The 14,675-nt window shown below is 45.7% G+C and overlaps 1 protein-coding gene across 1 annotated transcript in view; it reads right to left on the reverse strand.

Moving 5' to 3' along the window:
- PPP1R14C (protein phosphatase 1 regulatory inhibitor subunit 14C) overlaps positions 1-9,357 on the reverse strand; it is a 95,216-nt gene extending 85,859 nt beyond the window's left edge. Inside the window, exon 1 of the mRNA XM_038766938.1 lies at positions 8,956-9,357. Coding sequence (XP_038622866.1) covers positions 8,956-9,198 — 243 coding nt within the window. The 5' untranslated portion in view covers positions 9,199-9,357. The remainder of the gene's footprint in view (positions 1-8,955) is intronic.
- Positions 9,358-14,675: the final 5,318 nt, after the last annotated feature.

Raw genomic sequence — 14,675 nt, forward strand, 5'->3', positions numbered from 1 at the left:
GGGCTCACAGTTTTAATCCCCATTTTAAAGATGAGGTAACTGAGGCACAGAGAAGTTAAGTGACTTACCCAAAGTCACACAGCTGACAAATGGAGGAGCTGGAATTAGAACCCACGACCTCTGACTCCCAAGCCCGGGCTCTTTCCGCTTAGCCACACTGCTTCTCACAACACATCATTGAAAAAGCAGCATGACCTAGTGGAGAGCTCACCTCCTCCAGGAGGCCTTCCCAGACTGAGCCCCCTTTTTCCTCTCCTCCTCCCCATCCCCCCCCACCTCCTTCCCCTCCCCACAGCACTTGCATATATTTGTACAGATTTATTACTCTATTTTACTTGTATATACTTACTATTCTATTTATTTTGTTAATGATGTGCATATAGCTGTAATTCTATTTGTTCTGACGATTGTGACATCTATCTACATGTTTTGTTGTCTGTCTCCCTCTTCTAGACTGTGAGGCCGTTGTTGGGTAGGGACCATCTCTATATGTTGCCGACTTGTACTTCCCAAGCGCTTAATACAGTGCCCTGCACACAGTAAGTGCTCAATAAATATGATTGAATGAATGAAAGAACATGGGCCTAAGAGTCAGAGGACCAGGGTTCTAATGTCGGCTTTGCCAATTGCTTGCTGGGTGACCTTGATAATGATGATGGTATTTGTTAGGCGCTTACTATGTTCCAAGCACTGTTCTAAGCACTGGGGTTGATACAAGGTAATCAGGTTGTCCCACATAGCGCTCACAGACTTAATCCCCATTTTACAGATGAGGTAACTGAGGCACAGAGAAGTTAAGTGACTGGAACAGTCACACAGCTGATAAGTGGCAGAGCTGGGATTAGAACCCACAACCCCTGAATCCCAAGCCTGTGTTCTATCCACTAAACCACGACAAGTCACCTTAATTCTCGGTGCCTCAGTTCTCCCTTTCTCCCTTCTGCTTCTACTGTGAGCCCCATGCCGGACAGGGACTGTGTCCAACCTAATTAACTTGTATCTACCCCAATGCTCAGACTAGTTTTTGACACACAGTAAGTGCTTAATACCATACACTATCAACAATCAAACTATCATCATCAATCGTATTTATTGAGTGCTTACTATGTGCAGAGCACTGTACTAAGCGCTTGGGAAGTACAAATCGGCAACATATAGAGACAGTCCCTACCCAACAGTGGGCTCACAGTCTAAAAAATCAAAAAGTTGATCCCCTAATCTTCCCTCCAGAACCTTCTTTCCTTCACCTTCCCATCAGTTAACAACAACACTGAACTCCCCATCCCAGAAGCACATAACTTTGGTACCGATTTTGGTTCATTATTAAATCCAGCCAGTTTTCTCTCCTCAATATTTCCCAGATTCCTTACAACCACCACCTAGTTCAATCTTCTGTCATTTCCCAACTAGACCACTGCATCAGCCTCTGCATTGGCCTCTCCGCCTCCAATCTCTCCCCTTTTCAGTCTATACTACCTTTCTATTAACTGGATAATTCACTACCCATCATCCCTTCCATTAAAACCTCCCAAAGTCTCCCAATTTCTAGCCCCATTAAGCAGATCATCATCATCACCACCTGCCGAACCAGCAGGGAACAGGAGACTCCCTTCTGAGCTGTGTGAATCCAGCAGCTGGGAAACAGACATCCTGCCTGTTAGCTACTTTGTTTTAAATTATAACCTTGATTTTTTTTCCTTTATGTTATTTGTTAATCACTTTGGGCGGACACTGTACTAAGCACTGCGGTAGATACAAGTTAATCAGGTTGGAGACTGACCCTGTTCCACATGGGGCTCACAGTCTTAATCCCCATTTTACAGATGAGGTAACTGAAGCACATGGAAGTGACTTGCCCAAGGTCACAGTAGACAAGTGGTGGAGCTGAGATTAGAACCCAGGTCCTTCCAATTCCCAGGCCATCAAAATCATTTTTGAGCTTGTTCATTCACTGTCAATTTCTTTTCTAGCTCCTGTTAGCCCCCAGTCAGAATGTGAAGCCCTGCTTGGGTCAGGGACCATGTCTAATCAATATTGAGCAACAGAGCCGAATTTACTGTTCAGAACAATCTAAGTCACAATAGTACAAGTGGAAATGAAGACATTAGAATGTCTTTGAATGCTGATTCAATGTAAAAATTTAAATTCCAAGTATTTTCCCAATATAAATATAAATGATTAATTACGGGCATAGAATACGCTCAAGTAAAATAACTCTTAAGATTAATATCTTCTAAACAACCAGGAATACATTATCAGACTACCCAGTTCAGATTGAAGCCAAAAAGATGTACTATCCTAATCCCTCCCCCTACCCCCTTTCTAATTTAGGACAATAAATAAATTCGGAGGATCTTTGAAATATCTCTCGTCTCACCTTAGGCTTTTCAGGAAATGTTTGTACGTATTTATTACTCTATTTATTTTATTTGTACATATTTATTCTATTTATTTTGTTAATATGCTTTGTTTTGTTCTCTGTCTCCCCCTTCTAGACTGTGAGCCCACTGTTGGGTAGGGGCCGTCTCTATATGTTGCCAGCTTGTACTTCCCAAGCGCTTAGTACAGTGCTCTGCACACAGTAAGCGCTCAATAAATACGATTGAATGAATGAATGAAAGTGCTAAAAGTGGAACGTCAATTGTCACTACTTCAGATTTTCAAAGTTGCTCCATATTTTTCAGTTCGGTAGCCCCTCTCAGGGTCACACCAGAGAATTTCTAGTAGTGTACCGGTCTCGACTACGGGAGGGAGAGTCGAGCAGAGGCCTACCCATTCCATTCCTAGCTTGGGCAGTGGCTAGTAAGTGGAAGGCAACCTGCCACAAGACAAAAGTCACCTGTACTGGACAGCAGTGACCTGGGAGAGAGTCGAGGAATGGAGACTCCAGTTTACTGAGCGGAAGGAGGCAATGGTAAACCACTCCTGGATTTTTACCAAGAAAAAACTCTATGGATATACTACCAGAACAATCGCAGAGGGAGGTGGGGCATTCTGGGCATCCATGGCACTGCTATGGGTCAGAGACGACTCTACAGCATAAGAGAAGAATATAATATATGTGCTTCAATTATAAGTGGCTTGGGGGGATGAGGAGGAAGGGAGATTAGGGTCCTAGTAATTCTGGGATACGAGGTGACTTTGGGGCCACTCCAGGTTCAGGCCCACCTCAGGGTGCCAAGTGGCTGGCTAAATCCCAGATGGGCAGGACCCACACAAGCAGAATTATGTGATGAAATTCTAGACTCTAAAGGCAATTTAGCAACGAGTACTTCTCATTTAATATGGTGGGCACTTGGAAGCCAGTTCCGTTGATAAGGAAGGAACTATTTAAAGCAGTGATAACAGAAGGTCTTGCTGCAGAACTGACGACAAAATGAAGAGACGAAATCAAAGCCAAGATTTTTCTTATTTACTCATTTTAATAGTTATTTCTACAGCACAAGCCTATCAATTAAGGGTACACAAATCTCTATCTCTCGTAGGCATTTACATTCCTTCAGTCCCAACTGAAGAAGTGCAAACATTTCAAAACGATGCTTGCCATGGTTAAATAGAATGTAGACATCTTTCAGGAACACAGAGCTTAAAATAAAAGACTTGTGCATCCTTCTGCCTATGCTACACCAAATATTATTTCACGGCCACCTAAGAGCTTGCTACCCAGGTTAACATTTTAATAACTGGGGAAAGGATATTCTAGTGAAGATACTCAAGGTCATTTTTCTCTCCTTTAAATTCACATTTATCCTCCATGTTAAATGTAGTAAGAAGCAAGCATTCATTTTTCTGATTATTCTGAAGAGCTTGCAACACGGTACCTGCTAACCTGTTAGGAGCTTGAAGGCTTCTCAAGCCCCATTTAATTAATCGTCAATAAAGCGAGCAATACCAAAAGCATGTGTTAATTCCAGCAACTGCTTTCCTATTACCTACTGTCCTTTCCAAAACCAAAAGGGCCCAGGCCAGTGTCTTTATTTAATTGAACTCTTATAGGTGCAGGACTAAACACATGTGTTTCTAGACTGTGAGCCCGTTGTTTCTACACTGTGAGCCCATTGTTGGGTAGGGACCATCTCTATGTGTTGCCAAATTGTACTTCCCAAGCGCTTAGTACAGTGCTCTGCACACAGTAAGCGCTCAATAAATACAATTGAATGAATGAATGTGTTGACAATCTACCCAAAACTATATCCCATCTAAGTAGAATAGCACATCTTCACAGATGGTGGCCAATTTTCATCTGAAGGAAAGTTCGCCAGTTTTTTTCCCCCATTTCTGCTAAGCTTTCTTTACACAATCAATTGGCTACAAAGAGAGTTGGGTTGAAGATAAATTACTAGGTTTTCCAGCACGTTTATCTGAACAGTCAAGCTTTATTATATGATAATCATTCATCAAAGATTCCATAATGAGACAATGTTTCTGGGTGTAATGAGATCAGAGTAAAGTGCCAGGAATATGCACACACAATACACCAAAAAATGTTATACACCCATTTTGCAACTAAGGCCACAGAGGTTTTTAAGCCAGTTCATTAATCTTGTCTGTTTGAGGAGTGACTAATAACTTTTGCACAAGGGTTACGGTTAGAAGAGGGGCTTCAAGTTAGGGGGCAGCCATAATTATTAATCCCCTTCACATTACCCACGTCTACCAAATCCCACTCATTTGGAAGTCCTATTATGGCATCTTAGACAGTTGCCCCCCACAGAAAATAAAGTTTTACTGAGTTGGTTTACACATCCAATTTCAGCCTGATTTGAAATTGTTTGCCTAAGTCTCCCTGTGCTTAAAAAAAAAACACAAAAATCAAAAAACGTCCAAAGCATCTGACCACAGGGAAGGGGGCCAACTTGACCTAGTTTTCCTATGCTTGGGCACTAATGCATCCATGACATGGCACGCATGAACACGCTCCTCCCACAATCCCTTCAAGGTTGCTTTGGGTTAACATTCTCCAAGTTCCTCAAGGCCATCAATCCAAGGGAGAAACTCAAGTAACTGTCTGAAATGTTGAGCCTCCTGAGGTATAAGAAGGGAAATCGGGCTGATCCAAGAAAACACAACGGGTGGCCTTCCAGAAAGAGATCAGGTGGGAACGGAGAGGGGATTCAAGGGAGAAAGGAAAACTAGGTTGGGTTCAAAGGTGAGGTCCATTTGTGCCAAAGGATTGTGGAAGCGTGTCCAAGCTGAGCGTATTTAAAGATGTTGGTGTACATGACGATGATGATGGCATTTGTTAAGCGCTTACTATGTGCAGAGCACTGTTCTAAGCGCATCTGCTCTCTCTCAAACGCCCCCCAAACCCTCCCTCCATTCTGCAGCTACCATCCACACAGTTGAAGCTCCTCAGCCCAGGTGGCCCTATCCAACAGCAGCCAACATTCCCATTCATTCAATCGCATTTCTTAAGCACTTACTGTGTGCGGAGCACCGTACTAAGCGCTTGGGAAAGTACAACAGAGTGACAGTCCCTGCAGGGAGCAGGTTTGGGATTCAGGGGTCAGTCCCCCATTAGCGCAGCGTGGCTCAGCGGTAAGAGCCCGGGCTTGGAAGTCGGAGGACGTGGGCTCTTATCCCTAGTCAGCTGTGTGACTTTGGGCAAGTCACTTCACGTCTCTGTGCCTCAGTTCCCTCATCTGCCTCAGTTCCCTCATCATTAAGCGCTTAGTACAGTGCTCTGCACACAGTAAGCGCTCAATAAATACGATTGATGATGATCTGTAAAATGGGGTTGAAGACCGTGAGCCCCACGTGGGACAACCTGATCACCTTGTATCCTCCCCAGCTCTTAGAACAGTGCTTGGCACATAGTAAGCGCTTAACAAATGCTATTATTATTATTATTATTATTATTATTATTATTATTATTATTATTATTATTATTAGTGGAGCAAGGGTGCATCCACACAGGGCCCACACCACATCTATATGGCAGTGCTCCTTTGGCCCTCCTTCCCTTTAGCAGCTGCAGGGAAGAGATGCCCTTGCTGGGCTGTGCCATAGGCAGGAGGTGAGGACTTCTGCAGTTGGCACCACGGGGAGATTGGCATGGGTGGGGGTTTCCCATCCAGGAAAGGGGGGAATTATATCTATAATTCTATTTATATGTCTACAATTCTGTTTATTTATATTGATACCTGTTTACTTGTTGTGATGTCTGTCTCTCCCACTCCTAGACTGCAAGCCCATTGTGGGCAGGGACTGTCTCTCTTTGTGGCTGGATTGTACTTTCCAAGCACGTAGTAATAATAATAATGATGATGACGGCATTTGTTAAGTGCTTACTGTGTGCAAAGCGCTGTTCTAAGAACTCGGGAGGATACGAGGGGATCAGGTTTTCCCACGTGGGGCTCACAGTCTTCATCCCCATTTTACAGATGAAGTAACTGAGGTCCAGAGAAGTGAAGTGACTCGCCCAAAGTCACACAGCTTACAATTGGTGGAGCCAGGAGTCGACCCCTGACTCCCAAGCCGGGGCTCTTTACACTGAGCCATGCTGCTCCTCTAATACAGTGCTCTGCACACAGTAATAGCTCAATAAATAATAATAATAATGGTATTTGTTAAGCGCTTACTAGGTGCCAAGCGGGAATTAATGAATGAATGGGGGGAGATGCAGGGGTGTCATTTGTAGATCCCCATGCAGGCCTTTAGTTTAATGGTCTGGTTGGGTGAGTGGGGGGCGGGTGGTCTCCCAATTGCCCCTGCAATGTTGCATGCACACAGACACATAGACAGAAACACAGGCAGACAGAGACACACACAGACACAGAGACACACACAGACAGACTCACGGACAGAGACACACACGTACAGACACAGAGACACTCATGGACAGAGACACACAGAGACAGACACACAGATACACAGACAGAGACACTCAAGGACAGAGACACACACGGACAGACACAGATAGAGACACTCACAGACACACACACACAGACACACAGACAGGGACACACACGGACAGACACAGACAGAGACACTGACAGAGACACACACGGACAGACACAGACTCTCACAGACAGAGACACACAAGGACAGACACAGACACACACAGAGACACTCAGAAAGACACACACGGACAGACACAGATAGAGACACAGACAGTGACACATCATCATCATCAATCGTATTTATTGAGCGCTTACTATGTGCAGAGCACTGTACTAAGCGCTTGGGAAGTACAAATTGGCAACATATAGAGACAGTCCCTACCCAACACACACAGACACACAAGCAGAGACACACACGGACAGACACAGGCACTCACGGACAGAGACACACACGGACAGGCACAGACAGAGACATTCACGGACAGAGACTCACACGGACAGACACAGACAGAGACACTCACAGACAGAGACACGGACAGAGACAGACAGAGACACTCACGGACAGACACAGACAAAGACACGGACAGAGACACACACGGACAGACACAGACAGAGACACACACGGACAGACACAGACAGAGACACTCACGGACAGACACACACACAGAGACAGACACACAGACACACACAGAGATACACACAGACAGACACACGGACAGAGACACATACGGACAGAGACACACACGGACAGAGACACACATGGGCAGACACAGACACGGACGACAGAGACACGGACAGAGACACACACGGACAGACACACACACACGGACAGAGACACACACGGATAGAGACACACACGGACAGTCACACACACGGACGACAGAGACCCTCACGGACAGAGACACACACGGACAGACACACACACACGGACAGAGACACATGCGGACAGAGACACACACGGACGACAGAGACACTCATAGACAGAGACACACACGGACAGACACAGGGACACTCACGGACAGAGACACACACGGAGACAGACAGACAGACCCAAAGACACACACAGAGACACACACAGACAGACACAGATAGAGACACAAACGGACAGACACAGACAGAGACAGACACACAGAGACAGACACGGACAGACGCAGACAGAGACACTCACGGACAGGGACACACATGGAGACAGACACACAGACACACACAGAGACACACACAGACGGACATAGATAGAGACACTCACGGACAGACACACACGGACAGGGCCAGACACAGACAGAGACACTCACGGACAGAGACAGACAGACACACAAACGGACACAGATGCTTAGTCCAGTGCTTTGCACACAGTAAGCGCTCAATCAATACGATTGATTGATTGATTGATTGAGCCCCTCACGGACAGAGGAGACACACACAGACACGGACAACAGAGAGGTGGACATGCACAGGAGCCACACGCGGACACACAAACACAGACAGGCCCACAGCCGGCCACCCACCCATCTAGGCAGCCAGCTACAGAGCCCACCCCGGGGTCATCCTCCTCATCAATCGTATTTATTGAGCGCTTACTGTGTGCAGAGCACTGGACTAAGCGCTCGGGAAGTACAAATTGGTAACACACAGAGACAGTCCCTACCCACCAGTGGGCTCACAGTCTAAAAGGGGGAGGCAGAGAACCAAACCAAACGTACTGACAAAAGAAAATAAATAGAATAGATATGTACAAGTGATAAATCAATCAATCAATCAATCAATCGTATTTATTGAGCGCTTACTATGTGCAGAGCACTGGACTAAGCGCTTGGCAAGTACAAATTGGCATCACATAGAGACAGTCCCTACCCAACAGTGGGCTCACAGTCTAAAAGGGGGAGACAGAGAACAGAACCAAACATACCGACAAAATAAAATAAGTAGGATAGAAATGTACAGGTAAAATAGAGTAATAAATATGTACAACCATATATACATATATACAGGTGCTGTGGGGAAGGGATAAATATGTACAAACATGCTGTGGGGAAGGGAAGGAGGTAGGATGGGGGGGATGGAGAGGGGGACGAGGGGGAGATTCCCGGAGGAGGTGAGCTGTCAGTAGTGGTACCTGGCAGCCGTAGAGCTGGCCCAGCTGCTGGACGATCCATTCTTCCAGCACCAGCCTCTTCCGCAGCTCCTTCCGATCGTATTTCACCGTGACTTTCCCCTGCTGATGGCGACGCTGCTGCTGTTGCTGTTGCTGCTGAACCTGGACGGTGGCTGCTGCTGCATCTTCCCGGGAGGATCCGGCCCGAGGGCTCTGGAAGAAGACCCGGCCGCCCCCGCCCCCGCCGGCCGGCTCCACCGACATGGTCCCCGGGCCCTCTCTCCGACACCTGCTCGGCCGGAGAGCCGGGCAACTTGGAGCCGGGACTGGAGAGATCGGGGGGCGGGGACAAGCTTGGAAGGGAGGGACCTCCCTTAGACAGGCGGGGACGGGCTCTGGGGAGCCGGGCCGTAATAATAATCACACCAAGAATGGCATTGGTTAGGCCCTGACTATGTGCAAAGCACCGCTCTAAACGCTGGGGAGGTCGCAAGGTGATCAGGTTGTCCCACATGAGCTCCCAGTCATCCTCATTTGACAGATGAGGTCGCTGAGGTCCAGAGAATAATAATAATTTTAGTAAGCGGAGGTTGCAAGGTGAGCAGGTTGTCCCACGTGGGCTCCCAGTCATCCTCATTTGACAGATGAGGTCGCTGAGGTCCAGAGAATAATAATAATGATGGCATTTTAGTAAGCGCTTACAATGGGCAAAGCATTGCTCCAAGCACTGGGGAGGTTACAGGGTCAGATGAGGTCACTGAGGTCCAGAGAATAATACTAGTACTGATGGCATTTTAGTAAGCACTTACTACGGGCAAAGCATTGCTCTAAGCACTGGGGAGGTTACAAGGTCAGATGAGGTCACTGCGGTCCAGAGATAATACGAGTAATGATGGCATTCTAGTAAGCGCTTACTATGTGCGCAGCATTGCTCTAATAGCTGGGGAGGTTACAGGGTCAGATGAGGTCACTGAGGTCCAGAAAATAATACTAGTAATGATGGCATTCTAGTAAGCGCTTACTATGTGCAAAGCACTGCTCTCACAGGGTGATCAGGTTGTCCCACATGGGGCTCCCAGTTTTCATCCTCATTTGACAGATGAGGGCACTGAGGCCCAGAAAATAATACTAATAATGATGGCATTTTAGTAAGCACTTACTATGTGCAAAGCACTCCTCTTACAAAGTGATCAGGTTGTCCCACATGGGGCTCCCAGTCCTCATCCTCATTTGACAGATGAGGTCACTGAGGTCCAGAGAATAATACTAATAATGATGGCATTTTAGTAAGGGCTTACTATGTGCAAAGCATTGCTCTAAGCTCTGGGGAGGTTACAGGGTCAGATGAGGTCACTGAGGTCCAGAGAATAATACTAGTAATGATGGCATTTTAGTAAGCGCTTACTGTGTGCAAAGCATTGCTCTAAGCGCTGGGGAGGTTACGAGGTCAGATGAGGTCACTGAGGTCCAGAAAATAATACTAGTAATGATGGCATTTTAGTAAGCGCTTACTATGTGCACAGCATTGCTCTAATAGCTGGGGAGGTTACAAGGTCAGATGAGGTCACTGAGGTCCAGAAAATAATACTAGTAATGATGGCATTCTAGTAAGTGCTTATTATGTGCAAACCACTGCTCTCACAAGGTGATCAGGTTGTCCCACATGGGGCTCCCAGTCCTCATCCTCATTTGACAGATGAGGTCACTGAGGTCCAGAGAATACTAATAATCATGGCATTTTAGTAAGCGCTAACTACGTGCAAAGCACTGCTTTAAGCGCTAGGGAGGTTACAGGGTCAGATGAGGTCACTGAGGTCCAGACGATAATACTAGTAATGATGGCATTCTAGTAAGCGCTTACTATGTGCAAAGCACTGCTCTTACAAGGTGATCAGGTTGTCCCACGTGGGGCTCCCAGTCTTCATCCTCATTTGACAGATGAGGTCACTGAGGTCCAGAGAATACTAATAATCATGGCATTTTAGTAAGCGCTTACTATGTGCAAAGCACTGCTTTAAGCGCTGGGGAGGTTACAGGGTCAGATGAGGTCACTGAGGTCCAGAGGATAATACTAGTAATGATGGCATTTTAGTAAACACTTACTATGTGCAAAGCACTGCTCTTACAAGGTGATCAGGTTGTCCCACGTGGGGCTCCCAGTCTTCATCCTCATTTGACAGATGAGGTCACTGAGGTCCAGAGAGTAATAATAATAATGATGGCATTTTAGTAAGCGCTTACTACGTGCAAAGCACTGCTCTAAGCGCTGGGGAGGTTACAGGGTCAGATGAGGTCACTGAGGTCCAGACGATAATACTAGTAATGATGGCATTCTAGTAAGCGCTTACTATGTGCAAAGCACTGCTCTTACAAGGTGATCAGGTTGTCCCACGTGGGGCTCCCAGTCTTCATCCTCATTTGACAGATGAGGTCACTGAGGTCCAGAGAATAATAAGAATGATGGCATTTTAGTAAGCGCTTACTATGTGCAAAGCATATAAGCGCTGGGGAGGTTACAAGGTCAGATGAGGTCACTGAGGTCCAGAGAATCATAATAATAATGATGGTATTTTAGTAAGCGCTTACTATGTGCAAAGCACTGCTCTTACAAAGTGATCAGGTTGTCCCACATGGGGCTCCCAGTCTTCATCCTCATTTGACAGATGAGGTCACTGAGGTCCAGAGAATAATACTAATGATGATGGCATTTTAGTAGGTGCTTACTATGTGCAAAGCACTGCTCTTACAAGGTGATCAGGTTGTCCCACATGAGGCTCCCAGTCTTCATCCTCATTTGAAAGATAAGGTCACTTAGGTCCAGAGAATAATAATTATTATTATTATGGCATTTTAGTAAGCGCTTACTATGTGCAAAGCACTGCTCTAAGCGCTGGGAGGTTACAAGGTCAGATGAGGTCACTGAGGTCCAGAGAATAACAATAATGATGATGGCATTTGAATAAGCGCTTACTATGTGCAAAGCACTGCTCTTACAAGGTGATCAGGTTGTCCCATGGGGGGCTCACAGTCTTCATCCTCATTTGACAGATGAGGTCACTGAGGCCCAGAGAATAATACTAATAATGATGGCATTTTAGTAAGCGCTTACTATGTGCAAAGCACTGCTCTTACAAGGTGATCAGGTTGTCCCTCGGAGGGCTCCCAGTCTTTATCCTCATTTTACAGATGAGGTCACTGAGACCCAAAGAACAATAATAATGATGATGGCATTTTAGTAAGCGCTTACTGTGTGCAAAGCACTGTTCTTACAAGGTGATCAGGTTGTCCCACGGGGGGTTCACTGTCTTCATCCCCATTTGACAGATGAGGAAACTGAGGTCCAGAGAATAATAATGATTATGATGGCATTTTAGCTAGCGCTATGTGCAAAGCACTGCTCTAAGCGCTGGGGAGAATACAAGGTGATCAGGTTGTCCCACGGGGGGGTCACAGTCTTCATTCTCATTTTACAGATGAGGTCACTGAGGCCCAGAGAATAATAATAATAATGATGGCATTTTAGTTAGTGCTTACTATGTGCAAAGCACTGTTCTAAGTGCTGGGGAGGTTACAAGGTCAGATGAGGTCACTGAGGTCCAGAGAATAATAATAATAATAATGGCATTTTAGTAAGCGCTTACTATGTGCAAAGCACTGCTCTAAGTGCTGGGGAGATTACAAGGTGATCAGGTTGTCCCACGGGGGGGCGGGGGGCGCTCACAATCTTAATCCCCATTTTACAGATGAGGGAACTGAGGCACAGAGAAGTGAACTGACTTGCCCAAAGTCACACAGCTGACAGTTGGCGGAGCCGGGATTTGAGCCCATGAACTCTGACTCCAAAGCCCGGGCTCTTTCCACTGAGCCACTCTGCTTCTCCAATAGTAATAATAATAATGGCATTTATTAAGCACTTACTATGTGCAAAGCACTGCTCTAAGCGCTGGGGATGATACAAGGGGATCAGGTTGTCCCACGGGGGGCTCACGGTCTTCATCCTCATTTGACAGATGAGGTTACTGAGGCCCAGAGAATAATAATAATGATAATGATGATGGCATTTTAGTAAGCGCTTACGATGTGCAAAGCACTGCTCTAAGCGCTGGGGTGATTACAAGGTCATATGAGGTCACTGCGGTCCAGAGAATAATAATAATAATGATGGCATTTTAGTAAGCACTTACTGTGTGCAAAGCACTGCTCTTACAAGGTGATCAGGCTGTCCCACGGAGGGCTTCCAGTCTTCATCCTCATTTTACAGATGAGGTCACTGAGCCCCAGAGAATAATAATAATAATGATGGCATTTTAGTAGGCGCTTACTGTGTGCAAAGCACTGCTCTTACAAGGTGATCAAGTTGTCCCACATGGGGCTCCCAGTCTTCATCCTCATTTGACAGATGAGGTCACTGAGGTCCAGAGAATAATGATAATGATGGCATTTTAGTAAGCGCTTACTATGTGAAAAGCACTGCTCTAAGCGCTGGGGAGGTTACAAGGTCAGATGAGGTCACTGAGGTCCAGAGAATAAAACTAACAATGATGGCATTTTAGTAAGCACTTACTATGTGCAAAGCACTGCTCTTACAAGGTGATCAGGTTGTCCCACGGGGGGCTCCCAGTCTTCATCCTCATTTGACAGATGAGGTCACTGAGGCCCAGAGAATAATAATAATAATGATGGCATTTTAGTAAGCGCTTATTATGTGCAAAGCACCATTCTTAAAGCTGGGGAGGTTACAAGGTGAACACGTTGTCCCACTGGGGGCTCCCAGTGTTCATCCTCATTTGACAGATGAGGAAACTGAGGTCCAGAGAATAATAATAATGTTGATGATGGCATTTTAGTAAGTGCCAGTGAGCCCCACGTGGGACAACCTGATTACCTTGTATCCCCCCCAGGGCTTAGAACAGTGCTTCGCACGTAATAATAATGTTGGTATTTGTTAAGCGCTTACTATGTGCAAAGCACTGTTCTAAGCACTGGGGTAGGTACAAGGTAATCAGGTTGTCATTCATTCATTCATTCAATTGTATTTATTGAGCGCTTACTGTGTGCAGAGCACTGTACTAAGCGCTTGGGAAGTACAAGTTGGCAACATATAGAGACGGTCCCTACCCAACAGTGGGCTCACAGTCTAGAAGGGAGAGACAGAGAACAAAACAAAACATATTAACACAATAAAATAAATAGAATAAATATGTACAAATAAAATAGAGTAATAAATACGTACAAACATATATGAGGTGCTTGTATATGAGCCCATGAGGGACTCACAGTCTTCATTCCCATTTTACAGATGAGGGAACTGAGGCCCAGAGAAGTGAAGTGACCTCCCCAAAGTCACACAGCTGACAAGTGGTGGAGCTGGAATTTGAACCCACAGCCTCTGACTCCAAAGCCCGTGTTCTTTCCACTGAGCCACGCTCTTAACAAACGGCATTATTATTTATTTATTAGTAAGCACTTAACAAATACCATCATTATTATTATCTACCTCAGCGCTCAGAACAGTGCTCAGCACATAGTAAGCGCTTAACAAATACCATCATCATTACTATTGTTATTTCTAAGCGCTTGGGAGAGCACAACAGAACAATAAACAGATACATTACCTGCCCACAACGAGTTTACAGTCTAGAGGGGAAGGCGGACATGCATATAAATACATTCATTCATTCAGTCAGTCGTATTTTTTGTGTGCATACTGTGTGCAGAGCACTGTACTAAGCACTTGGGAA

The sequence above is a fragment of the Tachyglossus aculeatus genome, chromosome 2 (genome assembly GCF_015852505.1).
Source record: "Tachyglossus aculeatus isolate mTacAcu1 chromosome 2, mTacAcu1.pri, whole genome shotgun sequence".
NCBI classification, from domain to species: domain Eukaryota; kingdom Metazoa; phylum Chordata; class Mammalia; order Monotremata; family Tachyglossidae; genus Tachyglossus; species Tachyglossus aculeatus.